The sequence below is a fragment of the Erithacus rubecula genome (assembly GCF_903797595.1).
Source record: "Erithacus rubecula genome assembly, chromosome: 6".
Lineage (NCBI taxonomy): Eukaryota > Metazoa > Chordata > Aves > Passeriformes > Muscicapidae > Erithacus > Erithacus rubecula.
In genome coordinates, this window is record NC_136688.1 from 57,416,637 (window position 1) to 57,444,270 (window position 27,634).

The 27,634-nt window shown below is 47.8% G+C and overlaps 2 protein-coding genes across 8 annotated transcripts in view; one reads left to right on the forward strand and one right to left on the reverse strand.

The window, feature by feature from the left end:
- The first annotated feature begins 175 nt into the window (after positions 1-175).
- Positions 176-19,434, forward strand: ATG14 (autophagy related 14). Its single transcript, XM_079309953.1, has 10 exons — positions 176-808; positions 5,332-5,394; positions 5,530-5,572; positions 5,981-6,062; positions 10,121-10,358; positions 11,592-11,821; positions 13,011-13,128; positions 14,206-14,296; positions 14,412-14,497; positions 17,587-19,434. Exons 1-10 carry the CDS (start codon positions 591-593, stop codon positions 17,894-17,896), a joined length of 1,479 nt encoding a protein of 492 aa, XP_079166079.1. The 5' UTR covers positions 176-590; the 3' UTR covers positions 17,897-19,434.
- Positions 19,435-24,136: 4,702 nt separating this feature from the next.
- FBXO34 (F-box protein 34) overlaps positions 24,137-27,634 on the reverse strand; it is a 38,940-nt gene continuing 35,442 nt past the window's right edge. For all 7 annotated transcript variants that reach the window (XM_079307717.1, XM_079307718.1, XM_079307719.1 and 4 more), the window contains one exon: positions 24,137-26,905. In XM_079307717.1, coding sequence (XP_079163843.1) covers positions 24,817-26,905 — 2,089 coding nt within the window. In that variant the 3' untranslated portion in view covers positions 24,137-24,816. The remainder of the gene's footprint in view (positions 26,906-27,634) is intronic.

Consider the following 27,634-nt stretch of genomic DNA (forward strand, 5'->3'; position numbering starts at 1 on the left):
CCCTGAGGGTGCCCGGAGAACTGTGGCTGCCCCATCCCTGGAAATGTCCAAGGCTTGGAGCACCCTGCTCTAGGGGAAGGTGTCCCTTTCTTGGTCAGGAACTGGAAGATTTTTAAGGTCTGAGGTGTTGCTCCTTTCTCCTCAGCCCTACTTCACCATCTGTGTTTAACTCCTTGTCGCTCCACCATGGATGGAGGCTGGGTTGTGGCAATCTTGCCCCTGCGTCGGTTTTAAGGATGCGCATCATTATTTGCTACTTGGACAAAGCGATTCGGGTATTATTGGAAATACACAGCCCTGCTTTCATTGGTACTCCCCACAGCAGCGCTACTGCCTGGTTATGCTACGGCTACGAACTGTGAAGCCCTACGAACCGGAATATAACACCCCCATCGCTCTGGGAGCAGGGCAGGGATGATTCCATTCCTTCTGCAGAAGGAAAAGGGGCGCAGTTTCCATTAAAAATCCGGATTTTCGCTGCGGAGCGCGGCCCGTCCTGCGCCCTCCCCCGCTCCCGCCCGCCGCCTCAGCGCCCCTTCCCACAATGCCCTGCCCGGCAACAGCGTCCCACGTGACCCGCGGCGCCCAACATGGCGGCTCCCAGCGGCCGCCGGCCGCAGCCCGCGGGGCCGGGCGGGGGCAGCGGCGCCGGGCCCGGGGCTCTGCGGGGCGCCGAGGAGGACGCCGAGGGTCTCTATGTGGCGGTGGAGCGGTGCCCGCTCTGCAACACCACGCGCCGCCGCCTCACCTGCGCCAAGTGCGTGCAGAGCGGCGACTTCGTCTTCTTCGACGGGCGCGACTCGGAGAGGTAGCGGCGGCGCTGAGGGGAAGGGGCCGGGCTCTCGCCGCCCTGCCGCGGTCGCTGAGCCGGGGGGCAGCGGCTGGCGGCCGGGTTGTGCCCTTCCCGCTGTCCCGGCTCGGGGGGCTCAGCGTGTGGGCGGGGGGCGCTCCGGGGGCTGCCGGGCCCGCAGCGGCACCGGGGCTGCGAGCCTTGAAATTGTAAGAGTTTTAATAATGATAATTAAGGAATCACGGCGACTTTCACTCAGTCGTGTGCAGATGTGTCCGTGTCGATGTAGCCACAGAAGCTCCGGGCAGTTCGGGGCACAGAGCTCCGTGAGGTGTTGTTTCAGATGGGTTACCTATTTTCGTCAACACTCTGAAATAGTACTTTTCTAAATCGTTAAGCAACATTATGAAGGTGTATAAAAAAGAAACTGAACACTTTATTGTGCGTATACCGTAACCGTGGGCACCTTTTCCTTTAACATTACAAAAACCCCACGCGTTCCTCGTGTGCCACCCGCTCCTTTCGGAGCGCTGCCTCTCGCCGAGTGCTGTGCCCATAAACAAATTTACTCATTCCATGACTCAGGCGGCTCCTCATCCATCCCAGATTCTTTAAAAGTCTCCGGTGCCGTGTCTGGAATGCTCTGATCCTTGGCTGGTGCCTTCCTTAGCAGCTGTTGGGAGCGGTGCCTGCAGCTATTTTGGGAAGTGGCGAGCAGCCTGCGGGGCGATGGTGTCCTGGCTCTAAATGCTCCTTGTGTCCCCAGAAACGAGGGGACAGTGGTGGCATTCACCCATCAACATCCACAGGAGTGGGGAGAGGCTGTCAGCCAGTGTGAGTCAGCTTGCAGAACTGAGACCTTAGTCTGCTACTGGATGGTTTTCCTGTTTTTGATATAAAAAAACTCTGTTGTGGGACCACAAACTGGATTTAGCCTTTCTAAGATAGGTGGAAAATGTGTAGTTGTGTGAGACGGCTTGGGAGTTACTGCAGATTCTGTTAAAAATTTGGATATGGAGCTTGAAACATAAACCAAGTTTGGGTTTTTTCCTCTCTCTTTTATAGCTTTAAGTTGGCTAAAGATCAGATTTTATAATAGAAGTTCAATTGTAGCCTTTGTTAGAGTTGAAGTACTGTTGTTCTATATTAACCAAGGCTTAAGAAGTCTCTGCCCATCAGAAAAATGAAGTCATAAAGAAGCAGCTTTAGCCAAAGTACCAGAAGCAGCAGTGTAAGAGAAAACCCTCTTTATCTTCTCACATGAGACAGGATCAGCTTTTCTGTCTGACAGTTGTCACTGCCTCCTCCTGAGAAGCTTTCACTGCCCCATTTGTCTGTGGCTGGAAAAGCTCCTGTATATTTATATTGTGTATTTTAACTGCAAGGATTAAATCTCCTTTTTATTTTTTATTTATTTATTTTTTTTCCCTTGGGCTTTTTCCCCTCCTCTGCTTGCACATCACAGTTCCATCTCTGTTGTATTAACCTGGGGCCTCCCTGCACATTCCATTTCCCCAGGCTTTGTTTCTCCTGCTGCTCAGAACTTCTCCATGAATGAATTACAGTAGTGCAATTCATTAAAAAAATGGTAACTTTATTTTAATGAATTAAAGTAACAGCACACCTCTATGAATAACACAATGTTGACAGCCCAAATATCCTCAGTGGCTACAGGAACACTGTATAGGGACAAAAGCTTGGCTTTTGAGGGTAATGGGATTATGTTTAAACTGTGCCTGAGATATTTTGTTTGCATTCTCTAATTAATACTTAGAATGACTGATGTAAGAGTGGGAAAGAGGTCAGTTTTCTTTGTTTGCTCTTTGTGGGTGTCTCTGAATTTCTTGTGATGTCAGCCCTGGGAGAGGGGGAGATGTTTGAAGTGGTGACCAGGGACAGGTGCAGTGCCCTGGCTGCCTTTCAGCTGCTGTTTACAGCTATCTTATTTATTTGTTTATTTTATGCCTTCTAGTACTACCTGGGTTAATTTTAGATCACTGCTGGAGGAGTATCATGACAAGGGCTTTGCTGAGTGGCTCAGTGTGAGAAATTCAGAATGTGGAAATGTTTGGGGGCACTTGGGCCTCTCCTTTGTCTTTTGGAAATGTTACAGATAGGGGAAAAGGATCATTATCTTCTTGGTTAAATATAAAGAAACCAAGCATTACTCCTTGTATCCAACAGTGGTTTATTTTTAGAATTTTCTTGTGTATTTTCCTTATTTGAAGATAATTTCATGTTCTAATTATTTCAGATTTCATGGGACCATTTTGTGTGCTAATTTTTAGAAGAGCTGCAGTAAAATTAGAAGTTTTTTGTCTGTCTAGCAAAAATCACACCCCGTATCTTTGAGGGGGAGAGACTGAGGAGCTGTTAAGATTAATTACTTAAGGAGAGCTACAATTAAGGATGAGTAGTCCAGAAGTCCTCCAGTAAAACAGTCACTGACATCCTTCTTTTCATGAGTAATGTGTTGGATATTCAAAAGCCAAGCTGGCATCTTGATGTTGGTCTCAGCTCAGAGGTTCTTCTTCCTCCTGGGAGTGTCCTCCAGACTGTCATGTGCATAAATTCTCAGAGTGTGTTTCCCAGACTACTGAATTACTTTGCTCTGTGTGTCTGCAGATGGCAAAAGCCAAAGACAATGTAGTTGTGACATCTGAGCCTGGCTAATCTCTCCAAGCTATGAGTTTTGATTAGGAATAGTGACTTTTTTCAACAAGGGAATTATAGTGCCCTCAACTCCTTCAGCATTAATCAACTCCAGTAGATTAGGAAGCCCCTCTCTCTGATTGCTTCTCTCTAATCATGAACGTGTGGAAATAAGCCAGGCAACCACAGAAAATCTCACCTTAATGTGATAAGACTTGAGGAGAGAGAAACATTTCAGGGATAATTCAAGATGTTCTCTCCTCTCAGTTTACATTTTATGGGAGTTCCTATAATAATTCATCTCAAGTTTTGTTTCTTTGCCAAATTGAAAGGCTAAAGATATATAAAGCAGAATGAGTTGCAGGATGCAATGCAATTGAAACCAGAGCTATATAAAGAAATGGAAATGTTTGCTTAGGAGAAAACTGCTGGAGAAGTTGGTAGGAGCTGTTTGACATCGCTGCTGAAGCACGTGGTGAGCTGGAGTTTCTACAGGCTTCCACAAATATTTCTGTCTTCCCTCCTCAGTCAGAACTTAATTTATTCCTGTATTCTTTGACAGGTCATTCAGCTTTTTGCTGATGTGATGGACTGGAATTGGGTAATTCTGTTCAGTCAGCTCTGAAATCTAGAATTGCCAAATTGCTTTCTCCCTGTGTGGCTGCTGAGCTTTGTGTTTCTGGGCCAGGGGATTTTTGGTGGCAGCCAAAGGTCGGGGTGCAGTAGGTGTGCAGTGCCCTGGAGGCTCATGCAGGACCTTTTGTCATTTCCAGGGTGACTCCTGGGGTGAGGACACACAGGAAGAGGGGACGTGCTGGGCTGAGCAGCTGGGCTCCAGTTGCACCACATTCCTCCAGCTCACGTGTGGCCTCTGGCTTTTGTGCCAAGCACCTGCATTTAGTTTTGGTTTGTTTTGGAAGGAAAACAGATTCTTTTGCTTGGCTACAGAAGCAGCAGCCAGTGGTTTTGTTGTTCTAATGCTAATGTCATCTGGGAGGTGGTTACACATGCTCTGAATCCAAAGGTAGTCACCATGTTTTCAGATTTCAGCACTTTAAGGGAAAAAGTGAAGCATTTTGAAGTTTTACCTGAAATCAAATTCACAGAGTAACAGAGAGGGAAATCCAAGATGTCATCCTGCCAAGGCTTAGTGTATTATTCTTTCTAAATAAAGCTTAAATATCATGAAATAAAGGTAAAATCATAAAACCACATGGTTTGGGTTAGAAGGGACCTTAAGGACCATCTAGTTCCAATCCCTGCCATGGGCAGGGGCACCTTCCTGCCTGGCCTTGAACACTTCCAAGGATGGGACATCTGCAAATATCACAGCTCTGTTAGGATGAAATTGTCAATTCTATGTGTTGCAGAGGAAGTAGAATGTATTGTGGGAAAGTAAGGGGGATAGAACATGACTTCTCTATATTCCAAGGGTGAAAACACAAGAGAAGGAATCCTGAAAAAATTCCTTTTTGATCAGTTCCCATACCCAAGAATCCAGCTGAAGCAGATTTGGGTCATGGGCTATGTGATATAGTACTATTAATTTCTCCAGTGACTGGAGGTTTTTAAAGTACTCAATGTTTTTTGTAACACACAAAATACTGATCTTGCTAAGCTATAAATCTAGAAATAGCAGTAATTTGCTATTTGTTTGATAGCTCAACACTCTGATGTTTCTCCAGCTTAGAAGTTCTGTTGCAATTCCAATGAGACATATGCTCTAGAATTCTGCAAGAGTTTTACACATTTTGCTATTAACTTCCCAAGATGAAGACAGATAGCTGAGGTTTGGAGAATCCCCAAGCTTCAGTTTTATTATCTTTCTCAGACAACTTACAGTGCTGTAATTGTGCAAAATATCAATAAAAGAATTTAATCTCTTCCAGGTTTTCAGAAAAGAAAGAAAGGCTGATGCATCTTAAAACCAAACAGAGAGAATTCCAAAAACAGTAAGTTGTACTTATTAAATTGATATAAAAGCTGAGAGATCTCATAAAAAGAAACAGTCTCTTTTAACACACTGTTGCTGGAGACAGACAGAGTCCAGAAAGTCATAAAACTTTCAATCATGTTTTTTCCTCTAGTGTTTTGAAGGCCATGGAAGGGAAAGAAATAACTGATCAGCTGGTGAGTTGCTCCAAGTGTCCCATGGTTTTTAAACTCTCTGAATTCCTAGATCTCATAGTTTAAAGTTACAAGTTTACCCTGAGGGCATTGTGTTGCTTTCCCAAAGAGCCTGTTGTAAGCAAAACTGAAATGGGCTCTGCCAGCAGAGTGTTCTGAGCTGTCTGAATTTTTCATTTCTCACTAGATATTTATTCACTAACTTATTTTACTGATTGACTTTATACTAAGCATTCATTTTGTTTGTGGCATTCTTCTGTGCACAGAACACTGTATGAAATATTTAGTTGTTTGATCCATTCAAGAGCATCCTGCTACTTTTGCACTAAAGCTGCTGGCTTTGTTGTTAATCATTAGTTCAGCATGTTTGAAGTCATTTGTGCCCTAGAGTTGCTGAATGTTCTCTTTCAGAGATGGAAAATAATGTCTTGCAAGATGAGGATTGAGCAGCTGAAACAGACCATTTGCAAAGAAAATGATGAAATGACAAGACGTGAGTAATGCCTGTGCTTTTGTGATGAGAAAAACTCCCTGTGCCTTAGAGTGAAAAATCAATTGAGGTGAATTTGAGTGTCAGTTTTTTTTTAAAAAATGGTGAATTTCCAAACTGTGGCTTCCTAAATCAACCTGAAGGCAAATCTCTGAGTGGAGATTTTTTTGCTTTTTTATTGCTTGGGTTTTAATTAGCAAACAGCAGACATTATTCAGCTGGATGGAGATGGTTTTGCAACAGCTTTAAGAGCAAATGCTTAGCAGCCTGTGACTCTGTGTCCCTAGAGATGGCTTTATTCAGTGTAGTGTTTCTGATCACTTCCTCTTGATAAAGAGGAGCAAACAGCTCTGCAGCTGTCACAGATTTCCTGAAACTGCTGAATTTTAACCCACACCTGTCTGAAAATTTTACTTGAGCATGAGTCACTGAAATACAGTGTAGGCTTCATTCAGAAATTTCAGTTTTTGAAACCCATTAGATTGTTTTACACTGAATTTGCAGGGTCATTTTTCAGAAGAGAATATGTAGCTCTCCTTACAACCTACTTGCAAGAGAAGTAGAGGAAGCATATTCAGAAGCATATTGATTGAATCTGGGATATTTTTATGGCTTGAAATTCAAGAGGAACTATACAGAGAGTGGAAGCAGAGGCATAACCTGAGAAGAGTCATAAAGGATTAGCATGGGCTTGGAATGAAAAATCAAAAAGGCTGAGATGCAAAATTATTTTCAATGAATAAGGAGGATAGATAGTAACAATAATAAATAGATTATAAAGAAAAGGTGAAGGAGCAGACAAGTGTGTTAGTTAACAGGAAAGAGAGCAAATAACAGGGCAGGGAAGTCTGAAGCATTGCATTCAATGCTGCCTTTGCTTTGTTTTCCTGCACAGAAAATGGGATCAGCTGCTTAGGTTAGATTTTACATCATGAGAGGTCTGCAGGCTAAGGAAAGGAAATAGGCAGCTACACATGAGGTTGCTTTATGGAACCCAAAGAACAAACTGAGGTGGTCTGTGGAGCACATGAGGGAGTGAGGGTGTCTGAGGAAATGAAAACTGTACCTGCTTTCATAGGGTGCAGGAAGGGAGAACCTCAAAGTGATGACACAGGCATCCTGTTACAGACCTGGGGGCTCTGCTGGTAACTGACAGATAAGGTGGTTAAAAATAGGCATCACTTGGTTGTGGTATTCATGTAAAATCCCTCTTTTGTTATTTATGTCATGATATTCATGTTAAATCAACTCCTCATCAGGAGATGAAGTGGTGCAGTGCAGGATGAAGCAGAAGCTGCACAAAACTTGGATTTGGGCACTGCCTGAGACTGTCTTGTGAGCAAACAAAATTTGTTCTGGGTGTAACTCTTGCAAGGTCACCACAAAAGGTTAGAAAAGCTGCATTCCCAGAGTGGTGGCAGTGGTCAAGCTGAGGAGGTGAGACAGGTGGAGCTCAGCAGGAGCCAGTTCCTGGCCCAGTTCTCTTCAGTATTTCCCATAATAGCTCAGTAGAATAGAGGATGGAATGGAGGAAGCCAGGCTGGATGGTGAAATGACATCATTTGAATGGGACAAAATCAAGGTACACGTTGTTATAAAGAGAAAAATAAACCCAGAATGAAGGATGGGGGTGAGATTTGGCAGGAAGGGATCTGGGGAATTGCAAATTAAATAAAAATTATCAATCTCATGCTGCTCCAGAAAGGTTCAGACCTCTTTCTGGGTTAACTAATGTAAGTGTTGTATTTAAGATGGAAGCAGTTATCCTGCTGTGCCAAGTGTTGCTGTTACTTCAGTGCAAGTCTGATGTCCAATTTAAACAATTTAAGAAAGATAAAAATCAGCTGGGGAAAGTCTGAGTATTGGAAATGAAACAGAACAGCTAAGAAAATTCATGTTTGGTTTAGAGAAGAGGAAGTTGAAGAAAAACAAGCTTTTCAGTAGGTAGGAGGTGATTGTTATGGAGATTAGATTATGACTTTTTGTCTTTTGTCTGTGAAGAAAGAAGAAGAGGAAATCAATGTGACTTCAAGAAATTAGTCACCTTTTCTCAAAATGCTGTGCTCAGAAGGTGGCAGAGTGTTAGGACCAACCAGGGAGTGAAGTTCTCCATTTTCCCACTCTTCTGTGGAATTTATCTGCAGCTTTTGCAACTCATCTTGATTCACAGTGAATTTGATTAGATTCAGCCTAAAAACTGAGCTGACTGTTGCCCAACTAACCTATTGTTAGCTCAGTTGCTTTTGGAGAGAGACCAGAAATGAATTCTAGCTGTGAGTAGCCAACAGATCAGGATCCAACTTGGTCACTTTTGGGCCATGTTAAAAAATGTGAAAAGGTTGTTTCTCTGCTCTTGGATGTGGCATAGTTTAATTTTCTGAAATAAAAACCATTTCTAGAACACTGGGTTCCTGCTTTTAGAGTTGACTCTCCTGGAGACCTCAATAATTGGTGGTGCTTAAAATAAGATTTTAAAATCTGTGTGTTTGCCTTCTTTCTGTGCAGAACAGTTCAAGGAGACAGGCTTGCAAATACCTGGCAGAGATCAGTGTGCCTGGGCTTGCATTTATCAGGCAGTGCAGGTGTGTGGGACACAGTGGTGTCCTGAAATGCTGCTGGGGACAGATTTTTAATCACCTGATAAACTGGGTCATGAAGCAGAGGTGCTGTGCAGGGAGCAGGACAGTTGTTTGTGCACTGGGACTGCTAAAGAGGAAATGTGAGTGTCTCCCCTACTCTCAAATAATTGCTGCTGGACCTGCAGGGAAGGGAGTTCACTCTGAAAAAATAACCTTTCAAGTCAAATAGGAATGTGAAAATTGAACAGATGGATCTTTTCCTCCTCCTCCTGTCTCCTGATCTTTTTGCAAAGGGAGAGTTTGGGAATATGAATGTGAGTGTTAATTGATTTTCTGTTGATGTTACAGGACTGCTTAAAGGAAAGGGAATTACAGCTGACACATAGGGATTCTGGTATTGCTCAGAGAAAAGTGGATTTCTCTACTCTCTTGTTTATATTATATAAACCTGAGGATTATTGGTTCTTATCTGCATGGAGAAGCTTTTCTCACCTCCTTTAATTTGGGACTTTGCATCTCCCACATACCAGATCTTCCTTCCTACCAGACACACCATGGATTGCAGTGGATCAGATGACTGGAAATCATTCCTGATGTTCAGAGAGAGCAGCCTCTGTGTCTGCAGGGGCAGGCACACTTCAAACTAGGGCACAGGGAGAGTTTTAAACATGTATTTGGGGAGAGCACAAGAAATCTTCTAAAAGACAGAGGTTGCTGACTCTCTGTGGGAGCATGACTGCAGCCACTTATTTTATACCTGAATTAGCAGATAATAGGATCATCAAGGTTGCAAAAGACCTCTAAGATCATCAGGCCCTACCTTGGATGCTTCAAGATTCTCTTGCAGGGTATTTTTCCAAGCCCCAGCGTGCCTGACATGTGGAGTGAATCCAGGCAGTTGCAGCACCTCAGCACATGAGCACAATTCCCATTTTGTGAGTGGAAAGGGAGATATCCAACCTTCCCTGTGGGGAAAAAGGAGCCTGCAATGTTGGGATCCAAGTGCTGTGAGAGCACATCCATGAGTGAAGCCCAAATAACCCACACTAACAGCAGCAGAGGTGCCAAAAATGGTGAATGAAGATGCTATCTGCACTTGATTTTGGCTGTAAGCAGGGCAGGGCTTTTTTGGCCAGCACGATGCAGACATGTACAGTCAGGCTATTTCTGTCAGGATGATTACCTCAGGAGTTTAATTAAACTGGGAAATCTTGGCTTTTGTGCTCCAAATCCAAAAATAGCTGGGTGAAAGATAGGGAAATAATAATCCCAGTTGCAGTCTCTTTGGAGATCTTCAGAAGAGATTAAAAAGTTGTACCACTGAGCAGCTGGAAGATGTTAATAGTTTAGCAGGGTTTTCTGTTTTAAACCACCACAGATCTTGTTTTCCATAAATATTAATAAAGCTTTTCTCAAGCTTTTCCTGCAAGCACCTCCCAGCTCCTTTGCCAAGGGATAACATCTGCTGCTGTTTTCTCACAGACACAGAGGGGCTGCTGAGGATTAAAGAGGAGAACCAGAAGCATTATCGCAGGGCTCAGAGGCACCAGGAGAAGAAGGAGAAGATCCAGAGGCACAACAGGAAGCTGGGAGACCTGGTGGAGAAGAAAAGCTACGAGCTGAGAGCTCAGTACGAGCAGCTGGCGAAGCTGCGGCGGGCGCACATCCTGGAGCTCACCTCCGTCATCTTCCCCATGGAGGAGGTGAAGACAAGCATGAGGTATGGCAGCCTTGTCCTTCTGTTTGCTTGGCTTGGGGAACCCAGGAGGGACTTGTGTCTAAGGTGGGTGGTGTTTTGTACTTTATTAGTGGCTTGTCTGAAGTTTCTTCTGTCTTCAATCAGAGCTAGGATTGAAAAACGTGAAGGAAATGAATTTTCTCGTGTTCAGGCTTGGTTGTTTATTAAATCTTATCTAAAGTACAGAAAGTTCAGCAAGACTTCTAGCCACCAGCTAAAAGTGAGCAAAATGGAGGTGAACCCAGCTAGCTACAAGGTTTTTTAAAAAGTGCAATAGAGAATTAACACCTATATTATTTATACTTTTGACCCAATAACCAAACTCCTGACTCTCAGTGCAGCACTGACTGTCCAACCAGAAATTACTGCCTGAAACCATGAAGAAGGAAGATGAATACCAAAAGGGCAGCATCCAAAACCCTCCATCTTGTCCTATAGCTATTACTATGTTACAAAACCCCCAAATTTAAACCATGTGAAATCACACACTTCTATTTAACTACACCCGTGATTTTAACTCCATCACTCAAATTTGGAAGCTTCTCCAAGGCCTCAGGTCAAAAGCAGTGTTCTCCAGGGGTTCAGTGTCAGAAAGCACAGAAAGCTCAAAAATCCCAGGTTTCTGGGATCCAACAGTCTGGCTCCCTTAGGGTCTCTGGAGAGGAGGAGGAGGAGGAGTTGTGTTCTCCCCACAGATAGAGGTCCAGGACAGAAGAATCTGAATCTGGAAGTGCTTGAATCTCCTCTGAGAGATCTGAGCTGCATGTCCAGTGTTAAACTTCCTTAAAATATGGATTCCCCATCCTTGGAAGTGCTCAATGCCAGGCTTGACAGGGATTGGAGCAGCCTGGTCTAGTTAAGGTGTCCCTGCCCATGGCAGGGGTGGAGTGAGATGGTCTGTAAGGCCCCTTCCAACCTAGGATTCTATAAAAACAGGTAATTTACAATCCCAGAGAAAATGGAAGTAGTTGTGGGAATAAGGAGTTCTGCAGAAATGGTCTCTAAGGTCCTTTCTAACCCAAACCACTCCTGGATTCTACAAAAATAGCCAATCAAAAACCCCAGAACAAATGAAAGTACTTTTGGCACTGAGGACTTTTGCAGGAGCGTTCCTACAACCACCTTGCCCTGAGTGAAATCTGGCTCGGTACCTGCCAAGTGCTTGTTAGATTCTCTTTTCAACCACTTCTTTTCAACCCCTTGTGGTCCCTGCAGGGACCCTGCAGATGTGTCCTCAGAGAGTGACAATGCCATGACCTCCAGCACTGTGAGCAAGCTGGCAGAAGCACGGAGAACCACGTACCTGTCCGGGAGGTGGGTGTGCGACGACCACAACGGGGACACCAGCATCAGCATCACAGGGCCCTGGATCATCCTGCCCAACAATGGGGACTACTCTGCTTACTACAGCTGGGTGGAGGAGAAGAAGACTACACAGGGACCTGGTAAGGGCCAAGGTCTGGTTTTAGGCAGTTGGGACACTCCAGGAGCTTTGGGTGCCTGTTCTGGTTTGAAGGACAGGTGTCTGTCAATAAAGGCAGGAGCTTGTCTTTGAAATGGAGAATGTAAACCCTCTCCCTCCAAATTATTATAATTTTGAAATTAAAGGACTTTCATGCAAGGATATGGGATCTAGGAATAACAGGTCTTTACTAGGAAAATTAAAATAGCAATGCAGTATTACACAGAACAATCCCAGCCCTGCCAGAGTCAGAATCCAAGCTGGCACAGTCAGTCAGTCAGGGTGGTGGCACAGTCCCATTCCATGGTGCTGCATCCTCCTGCAGGGGCAGATGTGGCTCAGCTGGAGCAGTGCTCCTGGAGAAGGTGCAGTTTCCTCTGAAGCTCCAGGGATGATGTGCAAGGCTCTGGTTTTCCTCTGGAATCCAGTGGAAAGAAGGTGCCTTGGTGTCCAAATCTCAGTTTTTCTCTGGGTAGGAAAGGCTTGGCTCCTGCCCTGGCTGGAGCATCTCCCAGTGGGATGATGGAATTTTATCAGCCATGCCCTGGGACTCAGTGGCCATGAACAGGAGATATCTCCTGGAGGGAGGATGGGCTGTGGGAAGATAAAGATGATTGCCCAGCTGGTTTAAAGATGGCCCATGAGCAGAGAATATGTGCCAGGAGATCAGGGGCACTGCCCCAGCCAGGTCAGCAGATGGGGACAGAATACACACTAATGGCCACATCAACCCAACACAGTGCCAGCAGACCTGGGCCATTTATTCTCACTCCATGCCAGAAATAAATACCAAAATAGGGATTTCACAAGAAGATTCCTTGCCCAGTTGGAACTAGGTAGTCTTTAAGGTCCCTTCCAACCCAAACTATTCTGTGATTTTATGATTAGTCTGCTGAAATCTTCCTTTGCATGAAATGCTCACTGGGATACACAGCACAGTGAAGTAGACAATGTTAATTATTCACAGTTTTGACACAGTTCACATGTCATCATCTTAACAGGAATTCCAAGAATTACTATTTTCTTCCAACTTCTGACAGATTTCACTGGAAATGATTGCTAGATTCAGGCTGTTCTTCATATTTAGAAATGACATATTCCAGGAACATATTAACACACCCACCAAGGCTTCATTTAAAACAAAGATTTCATGTTGTTTTTATTTCTTTCAGATATGGAACATAATAACCCTGCTCATACCATCAGTGCTGCATTGTGCTATGCAACTCAGCTTGTTAACACTTTGTCTCTCATACTTGATGTAAATCTTCCCAAGAAGCTCTGCAACAGGCAAGTCAAAAAAACACAGCAGGGGAATCAGTGACCTTAGATCAGTTTGGTTTGAGGAACAAAGTCATGACCTGGAACAGCTTTTGATAACATAGGTGGCTCATGGATTTTTGAGGGGAGGGCTAGCAGGATTTTAGACCACAGTTAACAGGGACCACAGTCCCTCCCTCCTTTTTTACTTCCTGTGAGAAAGTAAAAGTTTCAACCATCACAGTTGAAAATAACAGCTCTCAATTGAGATATTCAACATTCTTAACTGTGAGATGAAATATGGCAGTGCATGGATGGCACTCTTCATTTTACTGGAACCCACTGTGCTCCACAAGATCCCAGCAGCTCTTGAACAGCTCTGCTGCCTGCTGTGCTGTAGGAAAAGTGCTGTAATGTGGCATGGCAGCAGAGGAATTCCCAGTGGGATGGAACACACCTAGGAGTGCACTGCATGAACCCCATTTGGGATGAAGAGCACTGTTAGGATTTTGGTGTCTGTGTGGAGCAGACAGAAGGAGCTGCAGGCCTGGTCAGGCTCTAAAGGGTCCCAAATATGCTGCTGAGATTCTTTAAAGTGTTTTAGAATAGTGGTTGTCAAAGTGAGGGCACAAAAGTTGTGTAGGGTTTCAGCTTTTTCCCACCCCATGGCTGGGGGGTTGGAACCAGATGATCTTGAAGGTCCCTTCCAACCCAAACCATTTTGTGGTTTTTTGATTTTGTTTGGGTGTTCAACCCTCCAAGAAGAAAAGGTTGGGAACAGGGATGCAAGATTTTAAAGGAAATCTGAAACAGTTTGGCTCTGGTGGATCTGAGTTCCCTACAGTTCACACCACCTGTCCTGTGGAAACTGGTGAGGCCAGGGCAAGCAGAGCTTGTTGATAAAATGCTCACAGCCCTGCTAGGTTTAAAATTAATCTCCTGAGTGCTCTAAAACTGTCTGTAGACTTTGAACAAGTGCTCACTGCGAGGATTTTTTACTCTAGGATTTGTTAGGAAGCCAGGGCATGGAATGCTGATGCTTCCAGTGAGTGTATTTTCACAGCATTTTGCTTTTTGTGTATTTTTGTGTGTGTGGTGTTTGAACAGTGAATTCTGTGGAGAGAATCTCAGCAGACACAGGTTCACACGGGCAGTGAAGAAGCTGAATGCTAATATCCTTCACCTCTGCTTCTCTCAGGTAGGGGGGGATGCACATTTGATATCTTTAAATAGATTTTTAAATATCAGCTGTGCCTGCTGGTTTCCTTCAGGACCTGATCATGTTTGTTTTTCTTTTCCCTTCCCCATGTCAGCATGTAAATTTAGATCTGTTGCACCCCCTGCATACCCTCAGGAACCTCATGTACCTGGTCAGCCCAGACACTGAGAACTTGGGCAGGTAAGAAAAGCAAAATATGAACTCTCCTGTGGCTGAATCCCTTTGGAATTTATGCCTTTGCCTTGTTACTTATGGGGGAAATTCCCTTCTGTTGTGCCTATAGATCAGTCCTCAGCACAGAAATCAGGGTAATTTCAGGAGGAGGAAAGACTGGACAGAAAAAGGGGCTCCTGAGCAGGGAATTAAATTTCACAGACGTGTGTTTGCTGTGCTTTGTGCCTGTGACAGGCTCAGCTGGAGGCTTTGCAGCTGATGATGGACTTATTTCCCCTACACCCAGGAGCAGGAACTCCTTCCCTGCAGGGAGCAGCAGCACAAATGCCAGGCAGCTTTGCCATGCTCCAAGTGTGAACCTGCCCACACTTTGCCAACATGCAAATACCTCAGAGCATCCAGTAACACAAACCCTGAAAAGAATCCCAGGCAAACCTTTCCCAAAATACTTCCAGTCAATGAACTGCCTAGACCAAAGTTGACCCTTTAAATAATACTCATTTATATGTAAATTAAGATTAAAGACAAATGTTCTCTTAGCTTAGAACATGATGAAAAGAACATCAGTTCTGGCTTGTATGTACCAGCTTTAATAATTTATTTGTTTTTTTACAAGTTAAATATAAGAAAGCAAATGACACTGATTTCCCCATTGGGATAATCCACACACAAGTCACTTGTGCCCAAGACAGTCTGCAAATATTTGTTTGATGTGCCTGGTGTTTTATTCCCCCCTTAAACACAGTAATGTTCTGAAATCTACTTTTCTGCTTTGTTCTCTTGTATGGATCTGGTTTTATTCAAAAACCTGCAGTGCCACTAAGAGGAGCTGCCTGTTCCCACTTCCTTGTGTTCTCTGCATATATCCCTACTGATTCAGCCCAGAGACATGGGGAGCCATATCTTTGTAAAACATTTAGGAAAAAAAAATCTATGCTTGCTGCCTGCCTGAAAATAAAGTGCTGGAAATAACCCAGAGGATGGAGAGCTGTGTCCTCAAAGAAAAGCAGCTGCTCTAAAAGGTCCAGGGGCTGCAGTGGGCACTGTGCAGGTATCACAGAGCTCCACATGCATCTGCTGGATCCAGAGAGTAAAAGAAAGTTACAGGAGAGTTGGATAAAATACCCACCAGGCTGCTGAACAGCTTTACAGACACCACTGGGAGCAGAGAGTCTGAGCTGGTTGAAATGAGGCACATGCACTTAGCAGAGGCATTAATTACCCACAGGAATGAAGGTGGGGATTCTGTTTCCTCCTGTCATCCTCTGCAGGCTGGCTGAGTTTGTGGAATGGATGCTGTCATCAGGCAGGAGCTGCTGGCTCAGGACAGGGAGCAGGGGTGGGAGCAGTGGCCTTTGTTAGAGAGGAGGTCACTGGGGATGATCTAATGGTCCCTTCTGGCCTCAACCCTGATGACTCCTCCTTGTGTTCCCTTGTTAAGCAAAAGGCTTTGCCAGGAGGCAGCACTCCCATTTCTTTTCAGATTATGAAAGAGGAGTGTTTGCCTTTAATTTCTCAGCTGGCTGCAAAGTTTGCAGCAAGCAGCTCTCTTTGTTTTCCTTTAGATACCTAAGCCTGTGGTTGCCTGACAATCTCCTTTATATGCTGCTGTCTTCATGTGCTTATGATTTTACCAACCTTTAATTATCTGGATTAATATTTCCCATGACAAATCATTGCTTTAAACTCCTTCTCCCACTAAGGCTGGATAAACTCTTGCCTGTGTTAACTGGTTACTGTGTTTAATGGTTGGACTCAGTGATTTTGGGGGTTTTTTCCAGCCTAAAAGATTCCATCAAATTCTTGCTCATGTTCATGGGGCAGTTTTGTGGCTGGGAGTGAACTGTGTCAGGGGTGCTGCTTGCTGTGGGGAATCTGCCTTTTTCCATGGAATCCAGGCAGCCCAGAGCAGTGGGACTGGGCAGGATGCAATCACTTCTCCCACCAGGCAGTGGCAGCAGGGAACTCTGAGTCACAGCACAAGTGGGACCCTGCATGGAGATCCAGCCCATGGATCAGAGCAGAGCCAGTGCCCACAGCTGCAGCATCTCCCTGCCCAGGAAGGGCTGAGGGAGCTGGGGCTGCTCAGCTGAGAGGAGCCCCCAGCCCTGTGTGCCCCTGTCTGCAGGGAGGGCTCAGAGATTGACCAGGCTCTGCTCTGGGGCCCAGCAATGGCACCAAAGGAATGAGCAGGAACTGATGCCCACCTGAACATGAGGAAGAACTTCCCTGTGCAGTGACTGAGCCCTGAGAGCAGAGAGGGTGTGGAGTCTCCCTCACTGGGATATTCCAGAGCCATCTGGACACAATCCTGTGCCATGTGCTGACCCAGCTGGAGCAGGGAGATTGGAACAGATGAGCTCCAGTCTGACCCACTCCATGATTCTGTGTGGCTGGGTTTGGAGTGTCCCCAGGGGAGACCCCTCAGCCTCTCTGAGCAGCCTGTTCCAGTGTCTGGCCAACCTCAGAGTGAGAAGGAGGTTGAGGTGTGGCTCAGGGCAGAGTGGGGAGTCTCCACTGGTGAGTTGTGCCAGACCTGTGAGTTGCAGGGTACAGCCTGACAGAGCTGAGCTCTCCTGGCCTGGTGTTAATTAAAGCTGCTCCACATCAAGCCAAGATTCCCACCAGTGGAGCCCTGAGTTATCACCAGTAGCTTTCCCTGTTGTGTGTGTTTCTCTATCCCACTGTTCCTGCTCCATGGTCTGGAACACTGTCCCTCCCTCTGCCAAGTGTTTGTGTTACATCTGTGGTGACACAAAGCTCCCTCTGCCATGTGACTTTTTCAGCTCCCTGTAGAGCTAGACTAGCCACAGAGGCACTTCTACCAAACTGAATAAAGTTTTTAGAGCTGTGCAAATAAACCCCTGACAGGGCAGGTTGGGCCCCCAGGTCCCCATTGCCACATATCCATTGATAATCCATGAATTGCAAAGCCCCGTGTGATACGAAGTGGATCTGTTGGATGCATTGGCCCTAAAACCTGCTATAACTCAGCCTCAGATGTTACCAATTCTGCACGGACAGGGCTCCACAATGACGAGGGCAGGGCTGGGAGGGCACAGGGGGTGACAATGGCACCGTGTCCCCACGCACAGGTCGGGTCCCTTCGAGATCAGCGCCGACCTGGAGGATTCCATGGAGTTCGTGGAGCCCAGCGCGGCAGGCGAGACGGACGAGAGCGGCGACGAGCGCGTCAGCGACGAGGAGACGGACCTGGGCACGGACTGGGAGAACCTGCCCAGCCCCAGGTTCTGTGACATCCCCTCGCAGCAGGTGGAGATGCTGCAGAGCCAGAGCAGCCAGGTGTCCCAGCCCATCGCCAGCAGCAGCAGCGCGGGCGGGATGATCTCGTCGGCCGCCGCCTCCGTCACCTCGTGGCTCAAAGCCTACACCGGGCACCGCTAGCGCCGCCCGGCCCCGCTCTAGCCAACCCTCACCTGTCCAGTTAAGTAGTGCCTGGAACAAAGGAAAGGTCAGACTTGTGTTTTGTAAACCAGAGAAAACCTTTTTATTTCCCCCAGCTGACAGCGACGGCCCCGTTTTGTAAATGAGCTCCGCGCTCCGACGGATCCCGCGAGGGCGCTTCGTGTCTTGGCTCTGTCTGCATCCAGGATTGCTGAAGGACCCAGCAACCTCCAGCTCTGCTTTCTGCAGGAGCAGATTTTGGAATCTTTGGATCTGGGAGAGCGCAGGGAAGGCTGCTCAGGGCACGGTCTGGACAGTGGTGCAAATGCAGTTCCCACTTTCTTAACTCCTTACAGGGTTTTCTTTTGTGTGTGTGCGTGTGTGTTTTAAATCTGTCTTGCATAATGCAAAAATGCGTATTTCTAAATTTTTTTCATTCAGGACATGAAAATTATGCATTTTTAACATGTTTTCTAATCTCTGTTGCCATATTTTTAATACAAATGATCAGCATGGACAGGGAATTCACACAGCAAATTGCTCTCGGTTTAGATTTGGTTGTGAACCTTTACCCAGTTTTGCCATAGAAAACTGGCTTGTTTCATGCTGTTTCCACTGGTAGGTGTAGAAGTTTTGTGTTGTGCTGAGGCACACAGGCTCTGTACTCTTAATACCATACACCAAAGAAACACTGGAAGTTCTCTTGCTAGGCCCACATTCGATGCTGATACAGAATTGCATTGTTGCAATAATATCCATCGGTTACCACACCATGTTGCCACATTTTAGCATTAGAAAAACCTCATTTCAAGCCAGTCTGGTGAAGTCACATGCTCTCCACACTACATGTGTTTTTAACCCTATTTTCTTGTATGTTCATGGTGGGGTTTGTTGTTTACTGACTGCCAAGAAGTTGGTTTGGTTTCCCTGGCACAGCTGGCTGGTGGAACCCCAGGAGGTGGGTGTGAGTGACCTGGTGAGCAAGAGCTCCTCCTCTTCCTCTGCCTTGCAGGATGGGGCACCCATGGGTGGTTTGCTCAGAGAGCTTCCAACGTTTACACTGAGAGCTGGGGCAGTTCCTGCACAGGGCAGCCAAGGCAGGAGCCTCCTGCCCTCCCTCCAGGAGGGAGGATTTCTGCCCCTGCCCTGCAGCTTGTGGGGACACAGCTCCTAAGGAGGATGTGGTGACAGAGGCCACATCCCTGCCCCACCCCAGCCCCAGGCCTGGCTTTCCCAGCCACCTCAGGGGGTGTTTTGTGGTGGATTTCTCTGTTCCTCTCCAGGCTGTCCCCACCCAGAGGGGTGGGAAGCCAGGTGTGGCAGTGTCACCCGTGTGCCCCATGCCCAGGGCCTGGCTGAGCATTGTGCCACCCACCCCTCCACGGCAGCTGCTTCTCTTTAGCCCTGAGCTTGGGCACCTCTTGTCAGTAGTTTCTTCTAATTATTTTTTTTCTTTTTTTTTTTTAAACCAAAGACCCCAATTGTGCACGTTGTCAGACAACAGCTCCCTCGCTCCTCTGCTCTGAGAGTTGGGTTTGTTTTAGAACAGCCCAGGCCCTGGCTGCTGAGCTGGTGGGGGCTGGCAGCAGTGTCAGTGTCCCCAGCCCTGCTGCCAGGCTCAGCCCAGCCTGGGGCTTTGGGCTCTGCTGGCTCACAGCACTTTAGCACTCACAGCTCTGAGCAACCAGCACACGCCAGTATTGGAAACTGGGCTCCCAGCCCAGCCCTTCTGCTTCCCTGTGGATTTTGCACTGGACCCCACCATCTAAATACCTTTTTTTGGTTGTTTTTTAATAGGCATTTCAGTCCCTTCTTCATTGCTGCCTTTGTGCTTTGAGCCCCAGAAGGTCAGGCCATGACTCAGCTTCGTGCACTGTCACTGAACTTAGGGAAAGAAAATCCAACACAATAACTTTTCTAAGCCATATACTTCCTATCCATGTTTTCCAAAATAATTTATTTGCAGCCCTGTCATACTCTGAGAGTGCACAAGGGCACCCTGAGGGTGTTCAAATGTGTTGGGGTGGGGCTTTTCATGGAACCTTTTTTTTTATAACAGAACACAAGGTTGTGGTGGTTTTTTTAAGTGTTTTGCACATGTGTAGCTGAGGGAGAATTGTTTGTGTCCAAACCTTGAGTGCAATCAGCAGGATTTGTTTCCCAGGTTGTTTTGGGGGGGTGGGGGAGGGAGGGAGGGCAGGAATATCTGTAATTATAGATATTTGAAGGCAGCCAGCTGAGAGTTTACAGAACATTTTGTGTAGCATGAACACAGGAAGTTCAGTTTGGGTTCTGGTCATGACCAGTGACCTGGGGTGGCCAATTTGGGCTGCCAAGGAAGAGCCTGATTTCGGGGGCCCAGCCCTGTGCTGAAAATCAGGTGCCAGTGCAGGGTCTCAGGTGGGACACCCAGGGTGGATTTTTCACCTGGGGAAACTCGTGGCCCCTCTCTTGCAACTTCCAGACTTAAGATGTAACTAAACACAAATGGTTTTGTTTTGTTTTGTTTTTTCCTTTTGTTTTTTTTTTTTTTTTCTTCTAAATTTTATTGTATTATTGCAATAAATCTTTAACAGTAATTTTTTTAAAGTTGTATATTTATGACTGTTACTTCTGTGTGGTTTGTTTTTCACCGTGCTGGGCAAAGTACACAAGAATTTCCAGCCTTCAAAGCATCACAGGGACCAGAGCTGTTACAGTGCAATCAGTTGTACAGCGGTGGAATAAGCAATACCCATTCTAAAAAAATACTCTTACAAAAAATAACTGTATCTCCATGGGAGCAGGGGGTGGAGTCCTGCACAGCACACACACACACACACACATCCCTCTGTACATGTAAACCTCTTGGCTGAGCCTGTGCTGGGGGAAGTTTCTGCAGGGGCTGAATTCCTTCTGCATGCAAAGGCTCCTTGGTGCAAGCTCAGGGTGCAAGAAGGTGTTTGTTGAAGGATGGAGTTATTAAAGTGAAGCATGTCAGAGTGGCAGGGATGGGAAAGGGCTGAGCAGGCTCTGCTGGATGAGGGAGGAGAAACAATCCCTTCCCCTCCATTTTTTGTGACACTGGATGGGGAGGAGTGTTGGCCCTGCAATTCCTGGCTGTTGGGCACCCAGGAGTGGAGCAGCAGCAGCAGCTGGGGCAGTTCATGGCCAGGGGCAAAGCCAAGTCTGGGCTGAGCTCAGCTCCTGCACTCAGAACACTCAGGCCACCTCTGCTAGAGCAGGACCAGCAGCAGCAGCTTCTGTCCTGTGCCCATTCTGCTCTGTGGCAGGAGAGCAGCCTGGTCATGCCCTCAGCTGTCCCTGCAGCAGCACTGCCTGACCAGCCAAAGGCAGGTGGGGAGGAGAAACTGCCTCAGGTGAGGCTTCAGCACCATTTCCACCCTGCAAGAAGGGGGAGTCGAGACAGCCTGGATCTGTCAGCAGAGTTTTGTGCAGGTGTGAGATCCCAGAATGGTTTGGGTTGGGAGAGACCTTAAAGATCATTTCATTCCACCCCTGCCATGGCAGGGACACCTTCCACTGTCCCAGGCTGCTCCAAGCCCTGTCCAGCCTGGCCTTGGGCACTTCCAGGGATCCAGGGACAGCCACAGCTTCTCTGGGCACCCTGTGCCAGGGCCTCACACCCTCCCAGGGAAGGATGTTTTCCCAATATCCCATCTAACCCTATCAGTGGGAAGCCATTCCCTGTGTCTGTCCCTCCATCCCTTGTCCCCAGTCCCTCTCCAGCTCTCCTGGATCCCTTTAGGCTCTGCAGGGCTCTGAGCTCTGCCTGGATCCTTCTCCTCTCCAGGTGAGCACCCCCAGCTCTCCCAGCCTGGCTCCAGAGCAGAGGAATTCCAGCCCTTGGAGCTTTTCCATGGCCCTACTGACAGCTCCAGGGGCTGGCACGGGGCAGATGCTGCAGGGAAGGACCTGGGTCCAACACAAGGAACTGAACTCTGCTGCAGCATCCCAGGATTTTTCCACAGGGAACAGGGCCCAGCAAAGGGAAAAGCTGCTGCAGGAAGAGCCAGGATGGAGCAAGAGCCCAACCACAAGGCTCAGCCACAGGCAGCTTTCTCAGTGCTGTCCATACCAGGAGAGCCCCAGAGATTGATGAAAACTGGAAGCTTATGGACAATGGAAATGTTATTACAACTTCTTCACAGGCCTATCTGGAAATTCAGTCCAGACACTCCAAATGCTCCCAGGCAAGGAAGTCAAGCACATGGTGCAGTCCTTCATCCTCAGTTCTAAACACTGAACTTTGTAAATCTAACACTGGATTTATTTTTTTTTTTAATTGCTTCTTAGGAAAAAACCCCAAAAACCCTAACATTCATCAGACCTTGGCTTCTCCCTGAATCATCCCTTAAGGAAACAGAAATCTGCATTTTACAATGTTACAGTGGAAAAAAAAGCCTGCAGGCAGCTCAGAACCAACCCACTTCTGGATGCAAAAGCTTGCTCTGTGAAACGATTTTTAACAGCAATGCTGTGCAGGAGGGACAGTTCTGGCAGACAAGGTAATAAATGATGTATAAACAGCCCATGCTCCCCAGGCAGCCTGAGGGGAGGGCAGGGATGGGGTAAGGGAGACAGCAAGTTGTCCTTTGGGTTTACCTGCTCCAAGAACAAAACAGCCTCATGATATTGTTTTATCCTCATTTTTCTTCTTGTTCAACAAAGTGACCAAGATCTCACACCCTGTTCCAAATAAAATGACCTCACTGGCCTCTTATCTAATTACAAAATATTTTCCTCTTCCACTCCATTCCTTGCAGGGACTTTCCTTGCTGCTCTCAGCCTCAAGTTTTCCAGAGTCTTGGGTGGGGGGGGGGGCAGGAAAGCAGCTTCTTTCCCTTTTCCCCTAATCAAAAATAAGCTGAAGGCCTTTGATGCTGATGGTTGTGGCAAAACAACAACCTGGAGGTTGTTCTGCTGCTGGCCCAGGGAGCAGATGGAAGTTTGGGTGAAGCCTGCACCCCTTAGAGGATGAAATCAGGGATGAAGGAGGGATCCTGCTTTTCCTCTCCCTCTTCCCAGCTGATTACAAGGTGGCCACACCCTTTTTTTTAGATTCCTAATTTCATTCCTCCAGGTTGTCATCATGTCTGCAGTGCAGGGAGGCTGAGCAGCTCTGGGAGGGGTGGCAGGAGCAGGTGAAGGCAAAATATAAAACCAGCACATCCTTTAAACCTCCCTGAAAAGCCTGAGCTCACCAAACCCACATTCCAGGCTGCAAGGGCTCGATTTTCCTTCTCCCACTGTTACAGAACAAAAGTATCCACCTTCAAATCCTCTTTTCTCCTCCTGATGCTCCAAAAGCAGGTGAGTCACCGTGAGCCCAGGGCAGGTGGAGGTGGGTGGCTCAGCCTGGTCCCCAGAGCCAGCAGTTTTCCACACCTTGCTGCTCCAGCACCAAAGGATAGAGAACAGGATGAGCCAGGTGCAGATCCACCCCATCCCTGCCCTTTCCAGCAGCTCCTTGGGGTCTGCAGGGCAGGGGAGAGCCTGAGCTGAGCCCCAGGGGAAGGTGGCACCAGCTCTTCTTGCACCAGGTCAGAGATTTTGGATGCTCCAGCTGGAATGGTGAGAGCCAGGAGTCCATCCATGTCCTGAGCAGGAACAGCAACAGCAGCAAATGAGGAGAGGAGGGACATGGCCAGGGCAAAGGCACAGCTGGCACTCTCTGCTGGCCAGGGTCCATTCCCTGGCTTCCAAACCATCCACCTTCCAAGGGATCTAACAGGAGGCTGAGATCTGGCTCCAAGGATGCTCTGCTCCTGTTCTGAGTGTGAGCAGTCACTGTTCATCCAACACAAACCTCTGCAAGTCCCCTGGGAAGCACAGAGCCACAGCACTGGGAGGAGAGGCAGCAGAGCACTGCAAGGATTCTTCTTGCAAGGGAAAAATTCCATAGAGAGCAGATAGAAAAGCTTGCAGCACATCACAGATCCAAAGCAACTCCACAGAGATCCTGCTGGAGCCACACTCTGTCCTCCAGGAGCATCCAGGGAACAAGAGCCAAGAAGCAGGAGGAGCAGAAAGTGCCTGGTTCTTGCAAGCTTTACACACCTAGCACCAGAATTCCTGATCAAAGGGCTGACAGGAAGGAAAAGCTGCAATCTGTGAATGTTACAGCAGGGAGTTCCCAAAGCACTAAAGATTTGGGGGGGGTTTTGTTTCTTTGTTAGTAGCAGGACAGGTTTGCTAGAGAAAGCACATTGCACATCTGAACTACAGCACAGCACCAAGTTTCTGCCACGTGTTTTACAGCATTTTTATTTTGGGGCAAAAGTCTTACAAGAGAAAGTCTGGTAAGGCAGATCTAGAATGCACATTTTATTTATGTAAAAAAAAAAAACCCAACCAGACAACATGGGTAAGGTAGACAAGAACTTTTTTTTATATTCTGACTATACAATAATATTCTTCTCTCTCTTTTTTTTTTTTTTTTTTAATCCACTGCCACACTACTATAATGGATTTGTTCTATAGCCTAAAGTTTCAGGTTGTCCAGTTAAGTCGTCTGCAGCTTTAAACAAGTTTACCTTTACCTATTTAGAGTTTCTTCTCAGAAACATTCATATATTATACAGGATATACAGATTTTGAAACAAGACACTTAAAAACACACACACCTATAGCCGCAACACTGGGAGAGCTGCATTGTAGGGGTTACCTTGTTCAGCCAGCTGTAGACTCTGTATGTACAATTAGTTTTTATAGTGTTATTTACAGAGATGGACTAAAAGCTCTCTTTTCATCTAAAAGGTAAAGGCTCTTGTGTTTGAGTATGTGCAGTTTCATAGCCCTGTGGGGGGGAAAAAAAAAAAAAATCACGATCATTATGTACACTGTAAACAGCACAAGGCATGAGAATCTCCTCCTCCTCCTCCTACCCCCAAACAATCTTGCAGGAAAGTGTTTGTGCACTAATATTCCTCTTCCACCTCTGCTCCTGCTCCTCGGGTTTTCTTGTGGATCGCACGGTTAAAGCTGTGGCAGGCAGGGACCCAGTGATTGTCGTGGAGACCCAGCTTACAGCCAGGGATGCCCTTCTGGGAGCGGTGGCAGCACATCCAGTAGCCAGGCCCGTAGGGCAGAGCCTGGCAGTAGGGCTTGGGGTGCCACCTGCACAGGGACACGTCCCCTTTCACGTATTTCTTCTTGCACTGCTTGCAGGGATCCTCCCGGTAGCGAGGGTCGCGCACCCAGCGCGAATCCGCCGGCCTGATGTTGTAGTACTCAATGATGAACTTGAAGTAGTAGCAAGTGCATTTTAGGGCCACCAGGCTCCTGGTGGGAAGCAAACCGAAGATCTTCACGATGATGTGGTGAGGCAGGAAGGCCATGTACTGCTGAGGCTCCAAAAGCTGCTGGATTTTAAACCTGGTCTCCAGAAAGTCATGCGAAACCTGCCGCTTTAGGCAGGAGGGATCAAGTACTTGCAAAGCCCCTTCTGTGGGAGGGACAGAAGGGGCCGATGGCTCTGTAGGGACACTGCTTCTGACACACAATCTACCAGATGCCAGAGCATCCTCATCCTCGTTTTGGGCTACTGCCCCTGCCTTCTCCTGGGTGCTCTCCTGCCGTGGCTGTTGCTCGTGAGCAGCAGCCTGCTCGCCCTGGAGGAAAAACAGCCTCCCAGGGAGAGAATCCTCACCTGAACTGGAGAGCTTCTCCTTCCTGCACCCCTCCTCTGTCTTGGTCACTGATATACTGATGCATAAGGGCTCTTTCCTAGCAGGATGCTTTGGGAAAATCACAGGCTCTTTCGACGTACAATCAACAGTCGCGTTCTTGCTCTGCAAGGGATCAGGTGGCAGCGTGGCAGCGGCAGGACACGGGGACAGCAGAGCCCTGGGAGGCTCAATCCTCGTTTCGGTGTCATTCCTGCCAGCTGTCATGGCCAACACCGCGTGGGCAAGTCCCGAATTCACATTCCCCACCCGGGCGTCCAGCCCCGAGGGAAAGGGCTGCGGGGCAGAGGCGCCGCCATCCCAGAGCTCGGAGTCCCCCAGAGGGGCACAGCGGCCTCCGAACCCGGCCCCCGCCGCCCCCGCCTCCCCCAGGCCGTCCCCCCGGGGCGGGCCCCCCTTCCCCAGCCGCGCCTCGGGCTGGGTGCCGCTGGCCAGGAGCACCCTGCCCACGTTCCTGCGGAAGCTGTTGCTGCGGGACAGGCCGCCCTGGGGCTCGCCCTGCCGCCGCAGGCACTCCGACTCCAGCCTGGCCACCATGTCCAGCACGCGCACCGGCTCTGCCGGCGCCTCGCCCTCGCAGGGCTCGCAGCCCGCCCTGGGCTGGGCCTGGCCGCTCAGCCTGCCGGCGCCGGAGCCCGTGCAGGGCTTGGCACAGTCCACCAGCAGGGCGCTGGCCCGCTGCTCCAGGAAAGCCACCATCTGGATGACGGACAGCGAGCGGCCCGGGAAGGCGCCGTCGCCGTCGCCCAGGTGCACCGAGCAGTGCTCGACGCCGCAGGCGAACGGCTCCGGCTGCGGGCACCTGCCGCTCGCCTCCCTCATCCTCTCCAGCTGAATCTTGGCTTTTTTAAGATCCACCGATTTTTTCCTGCGCTTGGCCGTTCTCCCGTCGATGTCCCACGTGCTCTTGATTTTCATGGAGCCCGTGCGGGCGGTGCTGCCGCACTGCTGGGCTGCGAAGAAGGCGATTTTCTCCTTGGTGTTGCCAGGTTTCACCACAGCCCAGACATCCAGCGGCCCCTCTCCTTCCTCTCCCTGGTGGATGGTGGCAGACAGGGAGTTCTTCTTTTCCCTTGCACTTGGAGAGTCCGCTGGGCCCTTCCCGTTCATATTGCACATAGTATTTGGATAAATAATCCCCAGCAGCTTCTGAGATGGAGTCACGAGGGAGGGTTTTGGGAAAACGCTCAGTTTGGTGCAGTTGGTGTATTTTTCTCCTTGTGCTGGTCCCTGGTGGCCTCGCAGGGAATCCTGGCTTAGTTCTGGGGATCGCTCTTTCTTCTGTAACTTGAGATATGGCTTTAAGTGCATACCAGAAACCCTGGGAAAACAGAGAGGGAAGAAGTTATAGTTGCAAAAGTCTGCAATTAGAGAAGGTGGCCCAGAGCAGGCACCAGCCCACACCTCAAGAGGAACCACATGAGAAAGGAAAAGAGCCACCAAGGCTGCAACATCCACCCCCCTGAAGAACTTCCTGCAGTAGGAGAGAACTTCACATTAGAGAAATCTGTTCTCAGCAGCTGCAAGGAGAAATCCTGCAGTTTAAGTTGTGTCAGTTGTGAAAACATAGCTGGTGGCTCATTCTTGAGCTAGAGCCATCCTTGTGCCTGTTCATTCCTTAATCCAGCTGTAAGGCACACATGGGTCACACCTTTATCTGCACATCAGCTACCACACACACTCTTTTCAGTAGATAAAATGTGGTTAAAGCTCAAAAGGGAAATTAGCAAGAGTAATTACATCAGAGATCCCAGGGGATATCTCATCTCCTAGTATCACCCACAATCACACAGTGGTTCAGGCTGGAAGGGACCTTAAAGCTCATTTTGCTCCACTCCCTTCCATGGGCATGACACATTCCACTACCTCAGGTTGCTCCAAGCCCCATCCAAGCCATCCTTGGACACTTCCAGGGATGAAGCAGCCACAGCTTCTCTGGGCAAGTCAACTTTTCCTTTAGCACATTGATAATGGCAAATTTGGTGACTTTTCCATAAGGGTCCTGATGTTATACATCAGATGCTCCCCCCACAGTGACAGCAGCATGACA